The sequence below is a fragment of the Lytechinus pictus genome, chromosome 12, assembly GCF_037042905.1.
Source record: "Lytechinus pictus isolate F3 Inbred chromosome 12, Lp3.0, whole genome shotgun sequence".
NCBI classification, from domain to species: domain Eukaryota; kingdom Metazoa; phylum Echinodermata; class Echinoidea; order Temnopleuroida; family Toxopneustidae; genus Lytechinus; species Lytechinus pictus.
The window spans coordinates 30562959-30587500 of NC_087256.1; the positions used below are offsets into that span (position 1 = coordinate 30562959).

The following is a 24542-nucleotide window of genomic DNA, read 5'->3' on the forward strand; positions in this document are numbered from 1 at the left end:
TCATTGATGAATCGTTTGTCATATGATTAGAATGAGCAAAAAGAGATGTTTTGGGGTATATTTTCAGTGTCCAAAAGGGGAGAGTTGTTAATCTGTGACATCATAGATCTTGGTCGCATTGCCAATGGGAGGATCTCCATAGCATTAGTGATCTCGACATTCAAATGCTCATAACTCTTCTATTGCTAGTCCTATTTTACTCAAACTTTTGTTGATCTTATTCTTTGATTTTTCTGCTTTCACAAAAGCTAACTTGCTCCAAGAGTTTCATTTTCCTTTAAGCTACAGGACACGCACAAAAAAGACTGGAATGTGATTGAAATACTATGACAGATAATATTTATTGGAGTAAAGATTGAGTAAAGCCCTATAATGCTCAAGAAAAAGCATCTTGGTTAGTAGTACAATATACAAATCAAAAGTTACGCATAGTAAATAACAACGACGGCAATAATAACCAATTAGATTCTACGAAGCAAACTAATGAAAGGAAAATTTCGGCCTTCGTGTACAATTAGCAAAGACCTGCAACATTTTTTTTTGTACAAATCATCAACAGTAAGAAAATATCTCATTTTATACAGTCCAACAAAAACAAAATTGAAAATAAACAAAGGAACATAAGTTTCCAATTTCAGATACATTCAGAGAAGATTAGAATCGTAACAATTAATTTTATAGTGAAATCATGAATACAACAGTGTAAACAAATAATTAAACATAAATTACTCCTGATATTGGATGAGTAAGACCAACCAGTTCATCTTAAAAATGTGATATTTTTTTTATTTACAAATTACTTACATCACACAGATCAATCATGTCTCTTGAAATTCTGTTTACAATTCGGCTTTACAAGCAAACACTGAAAGAGAGCCCCCCCCCTAACATGCACCAATATGACGAGCTCATAAGATAGATTTCCTAAACATGATTAGCGCCCTCTATATAAATATTGAGTACAATGAGCAATCAATAATAAATGTACATGTAGTAGTGCATTATAATGTTCAATTTATTTTGCAAGCGTGTTCATTTTGTTGTTTTCTTCTGCCAAAGATTAGAAAGAAGAAAGTTCCAAAATAACATTCTTTCTACAACTTTTAAGTAACACAATCACACACAATATATTTGATTTGTGAAATAAAAAAAATATATAAAAAATGTATAAAGCCACAGTTTGAAAATAAAATGTTCAAATTCATGTGAGCAAAGTTGTTATGGTATCAAATTTACCTTTGGAAAATATTGGATGCATTACATCGGCTTACTGTGCAAATATTTTCATCAATATGAAGAAACATCCTGGTGCAACAGATTCAAAAGAGACAATGGTGAAATCTTCTTTACTATGTTAAAGAAATCCAAAATAAATACACCCTCCCAATCTTCACCATTACTACACTCTTAAAAAAATAATTAAAATTATACTTTTGTTTGGGTCTGTCATTCACTCACACGTTACAACACCCCCTACATGTATTAATGCTCATTTCAATGGATATGGCTCACACAAAATTGAGACAAGCACATGTACTACGAAACACTGCAATTATTGCACTTGGCATCTAAATAAAACATCCATTATAAAGTTGGTAAATGGATGCAATTTGAAATATATCACCTGCTTTTCCTTGAATTAGTCATTCTCATTTTATTTCTCATATACTTCTTTCAGGCGCAAAGAGAAACTAATTAGTGGTCAACAACAACAAAATGGGCAAATTAACCTGGGATATATATGTAAAAGCAATTGTACCTATTATATACATAAATTAAGGACAAAGAACATAACATTTTTTTTTTCTGCATAAATTATTAGACTCTACACATTTTGAGTCAATTTGACCAGGAAAAGTCTGTTGGAGAAATACTCTGTTCTGGGTCCTTTAAAACCCAGTACAGGTTAAACGACACTTTGAATATATGACTACTTTCTTGGTCTTTTCCCAGTCATTAAGTGACACGGATTGGAGTTTATGGCTCTAACAGACTCCATTCCAGGTCAATCTGAAGAGGAAGTTTTGATCAAAAGGTGGTTTCAGACCGCCTCGAAGTTCGTCAGTTCCAGGTATTCTCTGATCGGGAAATTAACCCCGATCAGAAAATACCAGGTATTTTGGTAATGTGAAAGCAAACTACGCGTAATTTCCCCGAAAGAAAATACCCGCTAAATAGTAGGTACTTAGCAAAATTTCGAGAACTTTCACTGAGATTTTTCCAAGGTCGCAGGTATTTTGGCAATGTGAAAGCAATTTACGGGAACTTTTAGCCCAGCGTGTCGTTGGGCGCGGGCGACGTGGGTGGCTGCTGGGCTAGTGATTTTGAATTTGTGCCTTGCCTGCTTATCAGACCATACTGCGCATGCTCGTAACTTCAGGAACTTATCCCGAAGGGTATGTTTCGGGGCGGTGTGAATGCAGGAATAATTAATGGGTAATTTTTAGCCTAAAAAAGTTCTCGTAATTTAACGGGGATTCTTATGATCGAGGCGGTTTGAAACATTTTTGAGGGATATATTGAAAAGAGACTTCCTTCTCAACAAAATTCTGTTACTTTGTTTATTGATATGTGCATAGGTATGTTTGTAAAGGACTGACTGAATCTGATAAGCAGGCTAATAATAAATCTGTATTGGAGTGCTTGGATGCATACTATGCACATGTTTGTCTTAAGCGTCTTAGAGGCCGTTCTCATTACGCTTTCTAAAACAAGTTTACTGGAAACCGATTCAGGAAACCACTTTGGAAGATCGCTTTGCTAGCGTTCCCACTTGATCACACGAAAGTGGATTTCAGAATCACTTCACGTAAAGCGCTCTTGTTGCTATGGAAACGCTCTCAGTGGGGTGACACGTTTCGCGCGAAATTCGAAACCGCAGCATGGGCTTTCTACACCTGTCGTGTGGAGTAGTGCGCTCAAAATGTGCGAAGATCGCTTCCCGAAGAACGGTTGTGTCCTCACTTACGCTAAAACCAGTTTAACGAGGCAAAGCGATCTTGAAAACTACATCGCGAGGTGGTTTTCCAAACTGGTTTGGAAGATTGCTTCCAAGACCGCTTCGACCGTTCTCACTACGCGTTAAACTAGTTTCCAGTAAACTAGTTTTAGGAACGTAGTGAGAACAGCCTCTAATATTAACAATTATTATTATCATTACTAAAAACTATGGATAGCTTCAATAGTTACTTTCATAAATATGATATGAGTGCTGATTACTAATGACTATAGAATTATATGTAATTTAAAGGGATGGTCCGGTCCGAAAATATTTATATCTAAAAAAATAGAGTAAAATTCACAGAGCAAATTGCTGAAAATTTCATCAAAATCGGATAACAAATAGCGAAGCTATTGAATTTCAAAGTTTAGCAATATTTTGTGAAAACAGTTATATGCACATCGTCATGGATATTCATTAGGTGTGCTGATGATGTCACAGCCCTACTTTCCCTTTTCTTATGTTATTACATGAAATCATAAATGTTTAATTTTTTCGTACATGTGTAAATGATGTGTCTCCATTATGATGAAATAAGTTGCGGCATTAAATAACTCATGCACTTAATCAGTTGTCAATCCAATCATTTTTGTTCTTGGTAGAAAATTTTTGATTCAATCTAATTTCATATAATAAAATACAAAAGAACAAGTGAGGATGTGACATCATTAGCCCACCTAATGAATATTCATAAAGACATGCCTAGAACTGTATCATCGGAATAATGCAAATCTTTAAAATTCAATAACTTTGTTATTTGTTATCCGATTTTGATCAAATTTTCAGCATTTTGCTCTGTGAATTTTACTCTATTTATTGAGATATAAATATCTTCAGCCTGGACCATCCCTTTAAAGTCATGGAACAGGACTACCCGGTGCCATGAAAAATGGGATAGTATTGCCATACACATTGATCTATCCTTGTGTGTAGGCCTACAACTGCTCTCCACCCCTTCTGAAGAGTTATAATAAAAACAGTATTATAGTTACTTCTTTTAAACATACAAGTATGATATTGTATATAGACCAGGGACTGTACATAGTCAAGGCCAGCCTCGAGGCCACATTTTACCAACCTTCACCTTAGCCCAAGTCACGTGCACAAAGTCTATGGGAAGTTTTCTCCAGCACCCTCTTGACTTGAAACTGCTGGCCGTGACTACATGTACATCCCTGATATAGCAACAAAAAGAAATGTTCTTTAACGATTCACTGTGTCCGAATAATTTGTACAACAGTGGATTATAATCATTGCAATACATGAAGCTCATCTAAAAGACATGAGCCTGACAAATTTGTTAAGTAAGTTACTCAACATCAAAAGAGAAAATATCTAGGGAAAATCACTCTGCTTCTCAACTTTGAAGAACACCAATTCATACAATAAATACATTTGTATTTATATTTTAGTACTTAACTGTAGCAGTTTTTCTAGAGCAGATATATGATCACATGACAAAGAAACAAGGTTAAATACATGTACCTACCCATTCACATAGATTCTTTTAAATGCCATTTCATTGTAAAAATTTAGAACTCACATAAGATGGGCGAAAATTCACATTGATTTCTAGCTATGTGTCTTCACAAACATGTGCTGAAGCTTTTTTTTTTAAAGGGAGCGTCCTTTACAAACTTTAGCAATCACTTCAGAAACACCAACACAGCTCAAGAAAAATCTTATACTGATAGCTTTGAAAGACAATTCAACTCCTGTCCAAATCATACATGCCAAGCCTTTTTTTGGTATATCTTCCTACATAAGGGCTAAAATGGTGTAGTTTGTAATATAAATTTTATTAATTTATATTGAAAAGAAAGAAAAAAACATTAACAATTCATAAGTATGACATTATTAGGATCAGTCACAGAGAAATACTCCAGTGTCCCGCCTATACCCCCTAATCTGAGAATTCAAAGTTTAGATACCTGGCTAGATAGATGAGGATCTACTTTAGACCTTAAGGTCTATTTGGGGGCAAGGAACAAAAGGTACATGTTTTATGGTACAAACAAATCTGGAAAAATGGCAATCCTAAATTTGTGAAAAGGTAGAGTTTTGATATCATATCTCCTCTTTCATCTGTAGCAAAACAAAGTCAACAGGCCACTACAGCTTTCATATTAAACTAATACATGCAGTGGCGGATCCAGGGGGGGGGGGGGCACAGCTGGCCGGTGCTCCCCCCCCCCCCTTTGAGAGGCACAATTAAACTTTGTAATGTAAAAATGCAGTTAAAACAAAAGTGTGCCCCCCTTTTTTTTTGCTTGTCAAATTTTTCCTCGGGAAAATGTGCCCCCCCCCTTTCGAAAAATCCTGGATCCGCCCCTGCATACATGAACATATGTCCTTAAACACATGGATGCATTTTTGTGTGTGTGGACATCTGACAATGTTTTTGCTCTATTGACAAGTTTGAAACTAATTCCATCCACGGCCTGTTTACCATAACAATAGACTTCATAATATAAATGATGATACATACACATGTACATCTACTAGTATCTCACTGAATGAATCAGCACCTATGTACATGTATATTACTCTTTAGCCTGGGTGAGCAATAATATAATCACGGAGCTATGCATTTGTGAGTACACATGAACAAATATGAAGGTCACAAACAAATCAACATAAAAACTCTGTGTTTCTACAAGTCAAACAAGGAAATGAAAAAAAAAAACCAAAGAGCCAATATTGGGTGGTTCATTGAAAATGCTTTTTCTTTAAATCCTATATGTATTTTTCACATGAAGTGTTGCACAGTTGACCCAAGCAAACTTGTTATAGAATGATTCCATGTTAGAGAAAACTGCTTTTTCATGCAGTTGAAGTTTATTTTAATTGCAATCCATGCAATTTCATAGATAGCATTTTAACTTAAGTGTTTGGAGGACAACTAACAACAGAGTCGGCCTTTTACAGGTTGGGAATCTATCTGAAAAACTTGACAAGCAGAAAAAAAAAGGTCATCACTCATACAAGGGGTAGGCCTGCACCTTCTGCAACCCCCTGGATCCACACCTGGGCCCCATCTTACAAAGATTTACGATGATCTGATCAACCTCAAATGTGTGGAAATCCATCAGTGTCATATTTTTTCAACAGGAAATGTTTTTTGTAAACAAAGAGGATCACCCTAATTTTTCAAGAAAGCAATTAATGTATGAACAAACAGTATATCTAGAAAATGTTTTGAACAAACATGCATTGTTGATGTTGACGTTGCTGGCTTTCCATAGTTGTGGTTGATTGGATCAATCGCAACTGTATGGAAATCCATCCATACCATAATTTTTTTCTACAGGAAATTTGCAAAATGTCCTTATAAAACAAAGAGAACCACACTGAATCATCAAGATAACGTTGAATGTATGAATATACATCATGTATCTAGAAAATATTTTGCATTTTAGATGTTGATGGCCATCCATAGTTGTGGTTGATCAGATCAATCGCAACTCTTTGTAAAAAAGGGGCCCTGATATTATTTATTGTGTGTACATGAATGATGGCAACATTCTTCCCTAATTACATGTACTTTACTCATATTCCCTTACTGACGATATCTACCTTTTTCATCATTGCAATTACAACTTTGAATGAATGTTCCCTCTTTTCCTCCCATAGTCCCAGTAAGAACCAAGCATTTTTACTAATTTTTCAGTCTCAACAACACCTCCGATTTATCAACAACTAAGTTCATGATTTACAAATTCTTAGACTGCCTTGGATCGTGTCTTTACTTGATTTTCATTAATATTCAATTAGGTATCAGACACAAACAAAGCACTTGAAATCATGAAAATGCAAGCAACATGTAAAGTGAAATTAATCAAGCACTTGTGTCATGTTAGCTGAGCTGCTGAAGAACTGTGTGCCTATTCTGTACTTAAGTACAAGGACTAGACAATGGTTTCACTCCAACAGGAGCTTTCACTTGTGATTTGTTCAAAATACATGAAAAAATACAGACTACACAATTTGATGGGTTCCTGTGAGAACTAGAGTCTTTTTTTTTAAAGTCTTTTCCAATTTCCATGACAACTCCTTATATTACCCCCACAACAAGCCAACTGTTTATGGAGCTCTGAGAAAAAAAGGCTTTAAGCTCATCAGCTTGAGTTTATGTATGTATGATAATAACATCAAAGATGACATTCAACAGCAAATGCGTGTACATGTAACTGCACAGAAGGTCCAAGCACATACACATGCCACATTTTAGCCGAGTAAACATATGTCCATACTATTGTTTGAGGGGAAGGGAATTTCTTGCACACAGAGAATCTCCTACAATATTGTGATCTGAACATTTCCGGAGAACCCTCACTGCTCTCCCCTCTCGATGAACAGGAAAGGTTCTAAAGAAATTGGGAGGATAGAGCAGTCTCTGGTGTGAATTGAAGGGGTACAGCTGTTTTCATCAAATGTGCGCATGAACATGTTCATTGACATATGCAACATGCGATGTAGTTACAAAATAAAAATAATTCCCATACGCACATAATTTACACATCCTTTACTGTGGCTCAAAAGTTCTTATCTGTCTGTATCAAAACATCATATAATTGATGTTTACAATAGTAAAGTCATATGTCCTTTTGAATTCTAAACTTAAAAAGTTTCATATATAATTATAAATGAGCAGTACCCAGTACAATTGCCCTTTTGTACACAATAAAAGAGAAGCTTCTTTTTTCCGGGGAGACTTATATGTACATGTTACTCTCCCTTCAAATGAAAATGAAACTTGCGAGGGTAGGAGGAAGCATAGAAACTTTCAATCTCTAAATAAAAGTAAAATCATATTTGTTTAGATCTTGAGAATACAAATGATGGAAAACCATTCAGAATCTATACATACTTACAGTATACTGTACACAGTATACTTGTACATTCATGTTGATGTAGTATGTTAAAAGTGGTTGACCTTTCAGGGAGGTGTTTCACAAAGATTTACATGTAAGTGTGACTTAATGTTGCGCTTAAATCCCCAGTTGCATGCAGAATATACAGAAAGGCATTAATACCTTTAATATTGGTCAAATCATGCTCAGAGGATGCATGCTACTACATATTAATCAATAAGCTTACGTGCTCAATATCATGTGTGCGTCTGCATTCAAGCATGATTCCAAGTCACACTTAAGTATTTGTGAAACATCCACCCCCCCTCCCCTGGAGATACCTCCCAACTCCTTTCTATCTTCTATTTCTATCATTTGTACTTCTGGCTTCAAAAAGAGGTTTGATTAATAAATGTACATGTTGCACATACAGGCTTCTTGCTACTTTTACCCTAATCAGTTTTCAAGTATAAAGATCAAGCCCTAGAAAAACCCATTCACTGCATTGTTAAAGCTTACCCAACGTTGAAGATTTAGGCAGTAGATAATAAAAAAAATAATAAAATTTTGGCCTGGTCCCTTTGTACATGAAAATACATGTACACATGCATGTATGCAGGAACTTATAATGTCACATACATGTATACCAGTGGCCATACAATTAGAATTGAATCACTATTTATAGCCAATTGGTCTTTCCTACACTTTATCTGGGGAAAAAAAATTACTTTGAAAAATGCTATTTTGAAAAATGATTATCAAGTGAATATTTTTAAAAGGCACTTCATTTTCATCTGTAATTGGCGGGATCTCACGACCTAGTCTTGACTCAAGGAGACTAGAAAGGCCATATTTTAGCCTATGTAATTTAATACTATGTTTCCTGTAAGAATAATGAAATAAATTCATCTGGATAATTGAGACTAGGCTTATAGCAATTAAAACATGCTTTTGTAATATCTTAAAAATCCTGTAAATCATACTGAAAGGAAAGGTGGCTCCTTTTATTTGGGCTACACTACTAATGAAAATTAATGAAGTCTTAAATTCTGATAATAGAGTCTTTTAATCATTAGATACATTTAAAACAAACATACAGCTATAAAATCAAAGGATCTCAATGTTCAGGCTAAACAAATTCATAGAAAACCCCAAAACAGTGAACCGATCACACATCACAAAATTGATGCCAATAAATGACTTGCCCAGGGGGATGTTTCACAAAGATTCAATTCTGAGTAGGTAAACGTCACCCTTGAGTGCTAGCATGCACACTAATCGTGCGCAATCTACATGTAATTGATAAGATACGCAGTACGTAGCACATGCACGATCTGTGCATGATCTTATGCACATCATGCAACTTAGTGTTAATTTTCAGTGAAGACTTTTAATAAATCTTTGTGTCACACACCCTCTGGTTTCAAAAAGGAATGTTTTTGTGAAAACAGAAAATTGTGTGTTGAATGTAAAAAAATAATAATTAAAAAAAATCCATGTACATTTTTGTCACCAAGAAGTCTACATGTATAACAGCATAATGTTAGCTAGATATTTCCGCACTTACAAGGCTATACCTAAATAAGAAATAGACTTGGAAAATTTGGATGGAAAATAAGAGTTGATGCACAAACAAATTGAAGCATCAGTGTTAAGTTGTCGAGACATGTAATACTAGAGCAATTCTCAGGATCTCCAAATGTATTCACCATATTAATATGTATATACTGTATGTCTACATGTACATGTACATGTAAATGGTAAAAAACTATGAATTACATGTAAGACTTAAGTCCCTAAAGGTGCAATACCTACACCTGTTTTACCCAGAATGTACATGTACATGTAAGATGCAACATATAAGGAATTGTGAAATCTTAGATTGTAGGGCTTGCAATGTACTTATGGAAAGCCTTTTGTTAGTTACACATTCTAATGGCAAAACTGATTGGTGTGCCAATTTGCAAATAAAGATTCATGAAAATGCAGTTTGAGAAAAGTCAAGGATTTACAGCGTACTTGGACTGTCATGCAACAGCATGAATTGAACTGTCATAAAAAACTATGACTTATAGACATTCGATGCAAATAGCATCTGTGTCGATAACAAAAATGGTAAAAACAGGAATGGAAAAAGTTGCTCTTCTGATCGTACTTCATGAACATTTTCATAAAACACACGTCTACAGCTAAACCTATGCACAAATCATGCTATAAAGCCTCCAATTTCCAATAAATATTGCTTTTTCATAAATATATTAGTTACTGCTTCGGCTTCAATATACATGTATATTTTCATTCTTATCAGAATTGACATACCCCTGCAAGGAGACATGAAAGAGATCCATTGGCGTGTGACATCCATATAAACATACGATTACAAAAAATTGATTAGAAATATTGAATTCATAGACAGAAAAAAAGTCACGAAAATCGAAGCTTAGAGCTGGTGAGATGAAAATATGATCAAGAAATGGGGAGAAAAAAAAACAAAAACAAAATAAATCAAAGCATATCTGGTATTCTGACTTGACACTTGATGGTGTAAGACAATTAAATACATGTACTGAAAAGAGGAGTGATATGGCGAAAGAATATTGACAAGCCAGGGGTAGTTAAACCACCCACTGGATGGAAACAAAATCATGGGTGTGTTCCACTTGACAGAACCGTGAATGTAAAAAAAAAAGGAAAAGGATACAAGGTCAGACAGTGCCACATTTTTTTTTTAAATAAAAAGGTGCCAATATGATCGAGGCATGAAGAAATGGAATTCATCACCCTTTTATTATCCTCCCCAAATTGCAATGATGTCATCTGGCATCGGGAGCTGAGAGTGCCGTTTTACCCGCCGATACACCGAGATTACCTAGATCCAGGACTAACCATCGACTGGTGCTGGATTTGGCTGGCTTAGTATAACCTGAACAACGAATCCTTTCGCTAATCTCGCCTCCTCCACTCGTGTTTTGTCCGTAAGCAGTTTTCCGCTGAAGAAGAAGCGTTGGCGCGACGGCTCAACGTTCTCCATCCCGTGGATACGCTTCTTAACTTGGTATATCGTGTCTGTCGACCGAACATTCAATTTGAGTTCCTTACCGGACGAAAGGCGGAATTTGACCGTAAGTTCAGTGCCGCCCTCTGCTGGTGGCTCAGGGTCAATCACGTCAATGTCACTTGTTTCCTCTACCATGTTGACAGGCGCGCTTAGTGTGTAAACAGGGAGGGTGTACCGGTTCCCAAGCTCATCGTAACAATCTGTCAGGGCACCTGTGAATGATCAGAATGACAACATTAGAAGATATCACTTGAAAACTTGCAATGCTTAGACGACTTGTTCTGTGATAATCAACCTTAACCACTAGGCAGTACAATAAAAAAAAAACACAAAACGATGCTGTGTTCTGGGCATATCGGGTGAGAATAGTTGTCTCAGATTATGTTAGGCATTTGTTATCAAAGAATTGTTGCTTTTACAATAATAATAATAAACACAGTATTTATTATGTGCCATCCATCTAGTAAATTATTGAGGCACAGACATGTAAGAAATATCTTGGAATAAATTGTAGGTTCCAGATGTTCCTAATCTGTACATATTAAGGAGTAACCACTAAACAGTGCACCCCCCCTCCTCCTGTGTCGCCCCTTGAGTAGCCTTGGATAATGTTCAATTCAAGTTCTATCATGGGAACAAACTCTTTTTGCATGGCATTTTATCAACAAGACTCCTCTCTCAATTAATAAGGATGGATTCAAGAAGATACAAGAGTCAATGTGATGGAATCGGCATACGTGTGAATAGAAGATTTGTTATCATTTAGTGAACAGTACCGTACAAGCATACATGTCATATTAACATATACTTTTTATATATTAAAAAGTTGATAAAGAAAAATATATATTTTAGGTTCTTGTATTTTATCATTTATGTTCCACTTCCAAGCAGAACTTCCAAGCAAACCTTTAATTTTACCACATTTATATTATTGTATTATCATATGGGCATGTTCCAGTTTGCAGAATACAAATAGACTTCTATTGTTGCAGAAGAAAATAATAAGAATTGTTACACATAGCCAATATCTTGCCCATACCATGCCTCTCTTTCATAGCCTGAAAACTCTGAGAATGCCTGATTTATATATTTATCATAGTGCAATTTTTATGTATTTATGTTACAAAAAAATCTTACCAAGTTCTCTTTTACAATATTTTCCGTTGAATAAAGATATTCATGAATATCAAACCAGGTATGCAGAAAATTTTCACATTCCCTTAGTAAGAACATCAGTTTCTCAAAATAATATTTTTTTCAGAGGTCCCAAAATCTGGAATAGCATACCATTAGATATAAAATTAAGCCCATCATTCAATAGTTTCAAAAGGAAAATGAAATCTTATTTACTTCAAAACTATTCACAGGTGCAATGATTTTACTCAATAAGATGTGTGTGTGGTGTATGTGTGGGGTGTGTGTGTGGGTGTGTTTGTGTGTGTCTGTCCATTTTTTTTTTTTTTTTTTTTTTTTTTTTTTGTAAATAGGTGTTGATGATTGCATATATGCACGTACCTTTAAATTTTATCTTTTGTTTAAATCGGTTATGTATACTTTGGTTTATAATCATGTTTGGAGCTTGGCTTTTATATAAGGCTCAGCCTTTCTGCCACTCCTTATACTTTCATTTCTATCCGAGTAAAGTAATTTTTCATTCTTGTTTTTCTTTGTATCGTTTTGCTTACTATTGATGTCATAATTATTTCTATTATATATTGTCTATGTTATTATGTCTTTATATATGTTTGTTCTTAATGAAAGTATTAAATAAATGAATTGAATTGAATTGAATAATTGAGTGCCACTTCAAAGAAAAGAGAATGATTTAAAGCTGACATGAATTTGTGCTTAAATGTGTGGATGATTGAGTTTTGTTTTATAATGTACTGTATCATTCACATATATGGCTGGGACTTGCCTTGAACATCAACAACCATAAGTACTGACCTGTGCTCGAACCTCTGTATCACTAAAAAATCTTTGAGATGCATTTTCAAATTCTTAAGAATTGGTTGTTGATATAGAGAAATTGCAGACACATTACATGTACGTTCATTACATTTTCTATAAACGGTAACACTGTCATGTAACATGAATACTTGGATATCTATCATCAGGACCCTGTTTACATAAAGCTAAGCTATTGACCGTGGGGCTGACCAGTATAATTGATTGCATTGAGTATTACGTGGGATCAATTGTAAAAGACCATCCTTACAATCAATCGCTATTAAAGCTTTACATGTATGTTACTGGGCCCAGAACTTACCATTGGGGCATGATATATTGGCACCATCAATGATGGCTTGTGATAAAACAAAATCTCCAGACTCCAACGCAGACGCCGCTCCCCGGAGGGCATCCCAGATCTCTTTCCTGCCCTCGTAGGCTGGCGCTGTTTCCCAGAACTCATCTCGCTTGCTTTGTAGTTGCCCTGTGGTGAGTGGAACGTCACTTTTCCATTTTGGTTTCTCTGGTTTCAGGGGCTGATTTCGGCCAATGGGCACTGCAAAGAGGAGAAGTTTGTCCATAAAACAGTTCAAGGTCTTATAATGCACATTACACAATGTTCATTACCAGTGGGAGAGGTGATGCTTAAAATTATTTGACTTCTTTGTCAGTCCATCAACTACCATTTATACAGAGCGCGTGCACTCACTCCAGTCGTTAGAGGTGGACAAATCACTGTCACATGGCTTTATTCCGCTAGTGTGGTGTTCCACACGAATATTACAGCAAAATATGGCTAGAACGAAGAAGAAAAGTTCAGAGCACCATCTAGTGACAAAAACATTAGTCGTATCTGCCTATGAATATGAACACCTTTGCCATCAACTCTTCACAGATACATGTATATTAACAAGCCAGAGAACTGCCATCCTCGAGGACCCACTTTTGACTTTTCAATGTTAACATGTATACACTTTTTTATTTTAAGAGGATCATTCCATGTCAATCCACCCCCCAAAATGTTTACAATTATATCGCACCTACTCCAGATTTGCTCATATAGGGTACATCATCATAAAGGCAAAATTTTAATTTTTAGCACTGCCTTATGGTTATTGCGCTATGACATGCCGTTTTGGCATTTTGGCAACGACTAAAATCAACACATTACTTTTTACATACTGTACATGCTGAAGTGAGTTTGAATACATTAACATGTTTACCTTTTTACTTTGACCTTGAATTCAACCATGTGTGTCAGAATATTTTTGGCTGAAACTTTAAACAAAATATTAAAAATCTGTCAAGATATTATTTATTCATTGCTTAGTTTCTAGCTCCTTCAACTGAGTCTTTCAGGAGCCACCTGGAACTACATGTACTCACCCTCCGTTAGCTCTCCAGTTGAGATGCATCTTTTTAATTGCACTATAATTTAGTTTTGTTCAACTGCAACAAATGTCATGTGTTTTTGTGATTACGGCCTCAGTCAAGTACAACTATACTCTATAAAGAGGACTGTACTCAACGGAAGAAGAAGAATATGATTTAGCCCATGGGTGAATATACATGGAATGATATACCAAAATATAATCAGAAATTATCTTTTGACAGACGTGATAGACAGATAAAGAGGGAGACATAAGAATAGAGAGACGTTAGAGAGAAAGGAATGCAGAGATGTACAGACATCGATAGACCCCCCCCAAAAAAAAATGTTTTATTTTCTCTTATATACATTGTAAATCAATCGACCCCTCGATGCATGCTCCTTTTTTTTACTCAAACCCCATAAAAAAAGGTCTATTTTAGAATTTAGAATATTATCTAGATCTAGTCAATAATGGTAAGGTCCCCCAAGTCTGCGCAGTGCCCCTTGTCTGCGCACACGTGTATCTGCGCGATTCTAGTAAAAGAAGATGCGCAACGACCACAACTATACACATACAATCCATGTACATAGAAAGATATTCATTAAAAAATCCGACTCAAAATGGTGGAAAAGTAATGAATTTTGGGCATTTCATCAAAATGTAGCCTTTCTCATCAAAATCCCTAAATTATGTGTAAAGTGAATGGGTGCGCAGACATGGGGTACCATTGTTTTGTTCAATTTGAAAATGACTGGCCAAGGTTTTTTCCAAGAAAATAATATAGATCTAGTCTTATTTCTAATTTCTTTCAAACTTTTATGAGATTTTTGGCACTCTTACTATTACTCATAAGAATATGAGGAACATTTATCAATTGAAAACATTTGTGTTAAAGTAAAAAGAAATTCATGATTAATTGTTCATGATAAATCTTAACTTAAATAGTTAACAGTTAGACATGAACCCTCCCCTTCAAAAAAAGGTCCTCTTTTGTTGGAGTTTTTGCCAATAAGCTGTCGTAATTAGGCAAAGTCAAAGATAGATCTACATGTACAATGTACCTTAATTACCATGCGTACTGTTGTCATTGTTGTTGCGAATATTTAGGTCCCTTTTTCTTGGCCTTGTGGATACACATTATAATTTTTATATTATTAATAAAAGTTAGTCTACAGTCACTGCATGCACTCAGCAGCACAATTCACAACAAATATAGTGAGACCACCACATATCGACCACCTCTTTTGAAACCGACCACTTTGCGCGCATTAAAATTATGGCGTATTACAAACGATACGCGCGGGAGAGTAGGCGCAGTGTCCATATAGGAATGTTAACAATCGATTTTACGAGAGAAAAAGAAGGGGGAAAAGGTAAAAATTTAGTAGAATTTATCAAAATTGTTTTGACTAGACCCGAACCCTGCCGAAAAAACAATTGTTCATACCAAGAAATCCGATACTAGGAAACGGCTTTAGAAGAAATATCCGTCATCAATCGTTGCAGTGGAAGTAGTGAGACGATCATGATTTAGCATGTTGACATCATAGAACTGATTTGGAAGAGTCAAAATATTTCGCCACCGCGACAAGAATCGGCCGTAAAATTAGTCTATCGCGGGTGGTCGGTTTCAAAAGAGGGTGCAAATTTATGTAAAATCGTTGTATTTGTTCTTCGCCAATAATAAATATTCACGCGAATTGAATCGGAGTCGCCGATCGAAACATGGGAATGCTCAATTTTCTGAACAAATGAGATGAAAACTAGGTAAAACTGATAAACATTTTCATAGATACGATGCTTAGAAAATTAGGTGGTCGATAAGGGGTAATTCCAACGATACACGGTAGATCTACTCGGTACTGACGGTAGGACTACCGCCGGTACCGGTATGTCTACGGTACGATCGATGACTGTGCACAAAGCATTGCCATTAGGATGGCAACAAAATGTTCAGTCGCGCACACACAACACTAACTCAACAGTGTTAACTGACTCAAGTAACAGAAACATTCCAGAAATAAATTAATATTTTCTTACTTGAACCAACTGTACCGTCTGCATTTTCCCCTCTTCCACTTGTCCCATCATGCGAGGTGCTAAAACAACCTCCCATGATGGTAGTTTGCCCCAAATCCTCTTATCCCTTTGGCGTTTTTGCTTCATTTATTTCCTCCAGCTTCCTCTCTCGATCTCTCGTTCAGTCACACATATCTCAGAAAAGTCTATTTTTTTCCATAGGATGTGTGCGCCACGGTTACGTCTCCTACCGTATCGTAGTATTTGTTTGGGGTTTTTTGTGTGTGTCTGTAGAATTTAAAACAAGGCGATTTTCATTTTCATTTTGCGTAAATCATCATCAGACTATTATTTCTTTTCTTTCATTCTTTTTTTTTCCGGGAGTGGGGTGGATGTAAGGTCGAAAATATTTACTTGCTATGAATGAATATAGGGTCTGACTCAATCTAAATTACGTTTGGTTTCATTTTGTACATATTTTAAAAGAATATAAATTATGTATCTTTTTAGAGTAATTATAAAAAAAAACGGCTCACATTATCACAAACTTTTCGAACATGGGAATCATGATAATTTGTAGGTTTTTTGTTTCTCAGGCACTTTTTTGTCACAAAAATCCTGACTGCGGGATCCAAAGAACTCTTCCACGCAGAAAACTTTTTAAAGTAAAGGTCAAATTCTAACAACCGAAGAAGAACTTTGTTCAAGGAGCGAAATTCACATTAGAAATCTATTTTCGATTTCCCACTCTCCTCTATTTGTTTTATTTATTTATTTATTCATTTATTTATTTATTTATTTATTTATTTATTTATTTATTTATTTATTTATTTATTTATTTATTTATTTATTTATTTATTTATTTATTTATTTATTTATTTATTTATTTATTTATTTATTTATTTATTTATTTATTCATTTATTCATTCATTCTTTCATTTATTTATTTATTCATTCATTTATTTATTTATTTATTTATATATTCATTTATTTATTTATTCAGTTAATTATTTCCACTCACGGTTGGAATACCCTTTTCAGCTAAAGGCTATATATTCTTGTACGGGTTCCAATTAAAAAAAACATTTACAAATGGGCCTATAATAGGCAAAATAATCAGTATCATAAACAATTTTACATTTAACCAAACAAAATTTCATTGAATGATGATAGAAACATCATCGTCTGTTCTTTTGCACGTCAATGAGTTTATATAACCGTTTCCGTTTGTGAAAAAAAGCGAACATTTGAAATGTCATAACTTTTTTATTTTACTTCCGATTTTGATAAAATTTTCAGAGTTATGCAAGTTTGATTAGTCTTTATTTGAATAGCTTGATTCCAACAGGGGCTAAATCTACTTTTGACCAAAATAGATTTTTTGATATTGTATCGTATCGTAGTCGTGGGAATGAAATGCACCACATGGCATTTGATTTTTTTGGGGTGGGGGGAGGGGAAGTTGGTAAAACTTGATTGCAAATTTGAGTCTTATTCTAGAAGGAGCTAAATCCAAACAGCTTTATTCCAAAAGGAGCTAAATCTACTCTTGTTATCTAAAATTTGTTAATTTTGCTACTTTACATAAAGTACATAAAGTAATGCATTTAATTTTGTAGGTATGTTGTGGATACAAGTTAGCACCATCAGTGCAAATTTTGTTAAAAATAATAGAATTTTACAATTTTCATGAATATTTTTGGATTTAGCTCCTTTAGGAATTAGATTTAAAAAAATCTCCGTTCTTAGAAATGATAAAAAATAACCCTTTTTTTCTTCTTTTTGTAATTTTCAAAGGACAAACATCAGAAAAGATGTGAAAAGCACTCTGCTAGCAATATTTATGTGTTTCGTGTTGAATTTCTAATATTAAGCATGCTTAAGTTGGCCAAAATTGACATTCTACTAAGGTTTTGTTGCAAAAAGAGCTAAGTCCACGAAAAATAAAATTTCAAAATATTCTTCAAAAATGATAATGAAAGCTAAAATTTCAAAAACATGATTTAATTAATCTAAGATCGTATCACTATCATTATAATTATAAAAATAAAACAGCAATGCAGTGGATAAGGGAAAGTGGTGAATAAAAAAAAACTTGATTTACAGATAAATGCCAAAAAGTGGATTTAGCACCTTTTGAATTAAACTCTTCATTTATTCAAATAAACATTTTTTGTGGGGTGGACTTGAACTTTAAGTTCAAGCGGGGTCTCACTTTGACGATTTTGGTAACTTTACATGTACTGCTCATTTAGTTTGGCATCAGAGGAAAGCATTTCACAAAACATTTGCCACATTTAACATCCGTCCGACTCTGTCAGATGAAATATTGTTAGCACTGACAATTAGTCAGAGCCAGGGCCGTCGCGTCGCTAAGGGGGGGGGGGGGGTGCGACACCCCCACTACTCTGGATATCATCGGTAAAATCTGCGCTGCCGTCGGGGATAAATGAAGACAAGGGGCAAAAAGAAAAAAAAGAAGGGGAAAAAGAAAGAAAAGGGAAAGAAGAGAAAAGGAAAAAAAAAAAAAGCAAGGAAGAAAGAAAGAAAGAAAAAAAGAAAAAAAAGAAAGAAAGAAAGAACGAACGAACGAACGAACGAAAGAAAGAAAGAAAGAAAGAAAGAAAGAAAGGAAGGAAGGGAGGAAGGAAGAAAGAAAGAAAGCAAGGAAGAAAGAAAGAAAGAAAGAAAGAAATTAAGGTAGGGAGAGAGAGAAAATGGAAACAAAATGAAAATAAAAGGAAGGAGACAATCAGAGAGAGAAGGGTAAATGTAGGTAAATGTGTCGGTGTATTACTGAAGATGCAGAATCTGAGATGATCGGGGGAAAATGGTTAGCGCAGGGCTGTTGGACTGGCGTCTGTCGGGAAAATGACATTTCCTTCATGTTGGCCAGTGCTTTAAAAGTTCATTTTGGGTCATTAGGCCTATATCGAAAATTTTAGCTCGCGCTTCGCGCTCACATAATATTTGTTGAAATACATATCTTGTTCAATTACATATGCGGGAACGAGTTTGTTCTTTATATAAAGAATATGTGAAAATGTTAAGCTTTTAATTAAAAAATATCAAAGTTTTCAGCTCGCGCTTCTGTACCGAACGTGACTATATTCATGTCCTTGTTTATAATAAGGTCTTAATCTCCATTTTTTATAAAGCTCGCGTCATCATTATTTAATAAAATCCATATCCTTTTGGACAGTGTTTAAAATGATCCCTTTTGGGTCAGTAAATAAAAAAATAAGCTCGCATTATGTTTGGTTGAGGTACGTCACAGCTCGTCCAGTTACTGATGCGGAATCCGATATAAAAGCGTCAATTTTTTTTTATAGATTTTAAGTCAATATAATTATATAAAAAATTAGTTCACGCTTCGCGCTCGCAACGTTCATTGATACCATTTCTGATGGTGATTACCAGAACTGCATGGAATATCTAAATCTTATAGACCCATCTTGATTGCAAAAACTGTTAGAACGTCCATTTTTTCAGGTTGAGATCAAAGGTTTTCAGCTCTCGCTTCTGTACCGACAGTGATTGGTATGTCCTGATTTAAGGTCTAAGTCCCCATAAAATTCAGCTCACGCTTCGCGCTCGCAGCATTATATAGTGAAATCCACATCCTCTAAAAATTTTCTTCATCTTGAAAATTGCTTAAAATGGCCCCTTTCGGATCAGTAAATAAAAAATTGTCAGCTCGCGCTTCGCGCTCGCATTGTGTTTATTGGGATACGCAGCCTGTCCAATTACAGATGGGGAATCCGAGTTTGTTTTAAATATAAAAACGCGCTCGCACCATTCATTGATACCCTTTCTTTTCTTAATTACAAAATACTGCATGGAATGCCCGAGTTTAAGTCTGAATATAAAAAACAAACAAACAATGATTAACCCGGCCCCAGCTCGCATTACTTGTTTGATTAAATATCCATCATGTTCATTATTGTAAAAAAAAGTGTTTACTATGTCCACTTTTCCTTTTCAGGTCGTGCTTCGCGCTCGCAATAGTTATTTAGTTCTATGACCATCCTGCTCATGGTTACTCTCAGCTCGCTTGTTTACTGTGTTCTTTATTAAAAACTTGCTTAACCTATTCATGAGTCACATCAAATGGTCATTAACAGGTGGTTTTTTTTCAAATCGGTTAATTAAAACTTTCAGCTTGCACTCGCTCAAGTGATTTGAATGTCAAAATTTCATATCTCAGGTCGAATATCTCAAGATTTTATCCACTCTCGCTCCGCACTGGTTTCATACAAAAAAGTTGTTAGAATGTTGAGTTTCTGGTCGGAATTCAAAAGTTCAACTCGCGCTTCGCGCTCGCATCAATATTGTTCGGTTAATACATCCATCCTCTTCATGGTCAATCAATTGTTCAGGTATAGAGTAATACAAATTTTCAGGGCTCAGCAGCCTGCTAATTAACGTAGAATGAGTGCACTGAATGGCCAAAAACCACGCACCATGCATGAACCTGGCCACGGAGGATTATCTATTGTTAAGGGGCGCTGTGACAATACTCAGCATAGTGTCCCTGTATACAGGGACTAACTCAGCACCCCCCACAATAGACTGATAGAATTATCCTCGGTGGACAGGGACCTGCCAAAAACGCTGTTAATTTTAGCAACGCTTTTTAAGCCCGCCACTCTATAACAAGTATTGTTTAAGCTGTTAAAACAAGTTGTTTTAAAAAGTTTAAACAAATGTTTTTAAAGTTTAAGCAATAGAGTGACGGGCTTAAACAGCGCTTTTACCCCGGGGGGGCCACTTACATTGACGAGTGGATACCATGCGCGACCAAAAAAACACGTAAAAAGGATGTCTTTTTCAAGATAGGGCACGTTACGTACGTAACGTGATAAGGGTGTCAAAAACACAAAAATAATGAAAAAAGGGTATCTATTTCGCTAGGAAAGCTACGTGTTTAGGGTCATATTTGCGGGAATGATAAAACAAAATTAAAATGTTTTATAAAGGATGTCCTTTTTGCCCCAGCACTACGTGTTTAGAGTCCGATTTGCGCGAGGTGTAGAAGATGATATGCATGGGGCCGTACTAAACCAAGTGTGTAAAGGTAAAACCAACGACTGATGGACCCATCACTGTACTTGTTTAGGGGTTCATTTCAGGGAATACTTGTCAAGAGTATCGTTTTTTTTTTCAATACTTGTTAAGGGTATGGTTTTAGACGCCAATACTTATTAAGGGGTGCATTTTCAGAATTTGGAAAATACGTGTTTAGGGTGCTTTTCGAGACCCCATGGTCGCGCATGGTATCCACTCGTCAATGGAAGTGGCCCCCCCGGGGCTTTTACCCCTAAAAAAGTTCTGCAACTCAAGTCTCAAGATTAAGGGGTAATAAATTATTTGCCATAAAAAAATCCATATTCTATTACCTTTACCTTTACCCGAGACCGGGACCCGAGATTCTGGAAGAATGCTGATGATCCCAGCAGTCGTGCTTCCAGTTCAAGTCCTTCATCCTTCTCGTTAGTTAGATATCTTGTACATGGGTGTCGATCGGTATTCTTGGTTGGGGGGATGATTGACACAAATATTCTTGTGGATGGGGATCTTTCAATATTACCCCCACTAAAATCACAAGTTAGGACATTTGGGAGTGGTTGATATGCATGGTGTTCTAGGAAATTCCTTCATTGTTGCAGTGTACTGTATTTATATAATTTTTTTTTTAATTCAATTTGTGTTACAAGTAAACCCAGTGGCGTACCGTGGGTCATGGCATTGGGGGGCACCAGCAAAAATTTTGAGTCACTTAGTGTGCGCGCGAAGCACGCTCAGTTGCCAGGTATACTGACCTAATAGACACACTTTAAGGACAGTGCCATATATTAAACAGATATGTATCTCACTGATGAAATAATGCATGCGCGAAGCGCGAGCTTAAAATTTTTGATATTCGGACGTAAAAAGGGACATTATAATCAACTTTTTGTAATCATGATACGTACCTGTCTCGCTAAACAATGCGAGCGCGAAGCGCGAGCTGAAATTTTTGTATATATTGACCCCATACAGGAAGATTTTAAGGACTATATTTAATGAATCCACTACATATCTCACCACAGTCATCTAATGCGAGTGCTAAGCGCTTGCTGATTTTGTTAGAATTACACATGAAGCACTTGAAGTCATTGTAATCATGATTATTAACATACGCATCTCAATAATCAAATATTGCGAGCGCGAAGCGCGATTTGAGAATTTAGGAAATTCAGACCTGAAAAGGGGCATTCTAAAGCTTGTTTGTAGGAATTCACTAAGACCATACGTATTTCATTAACCAAATGATGCGAGCGCGAAGCGCGACCTGAAAATTTTTGATATTGAGATCAGAAAAAGGGACATTTTAAGGACTGATTCTAGGAATTCATGGAGAGCAGACATATCTCACCAATCCACTAATGCGAACATAACCACGGACAGGAAATGTTTTATATTAAGACCTTAAAATGTGGCAATCACTTTAAGTAGTCATGAAAAGAAGCATACTATTGCACATAAAATAATAATTCGAAGTGCGAGGAAGTATATTGAAAACAGGAGGTTTTAGTACGACAGGATTATATATCTCGTTAAAGTTAAACAGACAATGTGAGCACCAGGAACAATGAAGACATGGGCCCTAATCAAATTATTTTTCATAAAGTTATGAAAAAATGCGTCTTATGTAATATAACACAATTATAGTATAATGTAACATCACAATAATTTCTTCTTTCCCATTACATTTCCCTTCCTCTCTCCCTCTTTTTCTCCTTTCCCTCGTTTTTTTTGTCAGCCGATTGGGGGGGCATGTGCCCCCATGCCCCCCGTAGTTACCTCACTGAGTGAGCCTATTCTAAACTCATATGAAAGAAAAAATGACAAAAATTGTCTGGACCATGTACAAAGTGATCTGTTTATTGAGCATGATATATACAACTTCTCTCTTAAATCTAACCCGACTGGTAATATCTTGTTTCTTCTTAATGCATAATGATAAAATGCAGATTCGGACAAATTAAGACTAGCACAAATGACAAACTGTGTGGCTTCTCTTGCGCCATCGGGCTTACCGTCATTCCTTAGACGATTTTAACCCTGGATTTTAACATGTTTTAAATGCTTTATAAGTGCATGAAACAAAAACAAACATAAAAACAATCAAAACTCAACTGTCATGTTATGATATTTCTCCAACATCTTCTTGAATCATCAGTGTGTAATATCAGCTAATATATGTGTTAAAATGAAATAAACATACCGCATGAGTGTGCTCATATAGAATGCAAAACTGTCATCCCTTTCCAAACTCAAAAAGATTTCTTTTTGCCAAAATAAGAAAAAATCAACCAAGTTTAGTTATTCAAGTCCATAACAATAACAAGAATAACATGGAAAAAAACCCTCCGATGTTCATATCCGAAGATACGCTTTAGAGAGAAATGAATGATTATTCTTTCTGAAACCATTAATTGATTTCACTCATTAAAAAATTGTAAAAATATTATCATATATCATATTGAGCTCACTGAACCTCAATATTTTCATGAGAGGTATCTGATGGGGTCGAATGATAAAATGTTTAATATTCAAAAGGGTTGTAGATTAAATGGGACAAACACCATGCACTTGGATGTGGGGAGGGGTAAATCTGAGAAAAGGTATTTGTACTTTTTCAAGATCTACCCCTATAGGATTTACGTCCATGGGGGTTTCCCTGTCTATCTTGCCACCCTTTTCCACCCGTTTATTTTTCCACCCTTTTGAATTAATTGATCTCTTAAAATTAATTCATTCACCACTGGTGGGATGGAGCACCCTAGCTATCAACAAAAGTTGTTTTTCGTCGGGGTCCTTTTATGTCATGTGTTAAAAAAATATCATATACCGGTACATAAACATTTCATTTTTTTCATCTTGAACCTCCACCCATCTGTTTAAAAGTCCTGGAAAAGAATGTTTTTATTTAATAACAATATGCACAAATTGCGAGGGAAACAAACTGATTGATGGCATACTAAAATCATCATTATCAAATTTTTCATTTTGTCATCATCATTATTACAATTTTTCTACCCTAAATTATTGGGGAGGGGGGTGATAATACAGGCCATCCCCCCACTTGAAATATTGGGGGGGATATATCCCCCCCATCCCCCCCCCCCCCCCCCCGTGATCGACACCCATGATCTTGTATATTGTTCGGAACAGAAATCAGAAACAAAGTCCCTGATTTTTTTTTGCCCAATTATCATTTGAAAGTGATATCCCCCCCCCCC

At 35.6% G+C, this 24542-nt stretch overlaps 1 protein-coding gene across 1 annotated transcript; it reads right to left on the bottom strand.

Moving 5' to 3' along the window:
• Positions 1 to 5766: 5766 nt before the first annotated feature.
• Positions 5767 to 16470, bottom strand: LOC129272781 (ubiquitin domain-containing protein 2-like). The gene is made up of 3 exons (XM_054909883.2): positions 16276 to 16470; positions 13182 to 13418; positions 5767 to 11124 (listed from the first exon to the last, which is right to left on the bottom strand). The coding sequence occupies exons 1-3, from the start codon at positions 16349 to 16351 to the stop codon at positions 10736 to 10738; spliced, it is 702 nt and encodes a 233-aa protein (XP_054765858.1). The 5' UTR covers positions 16352 to 16470; the 3' UTR covers positions 5767 to 10735.
• Between the last annotated feature and the right edge of the window lie 8072 nt (positions 16471 to 24542).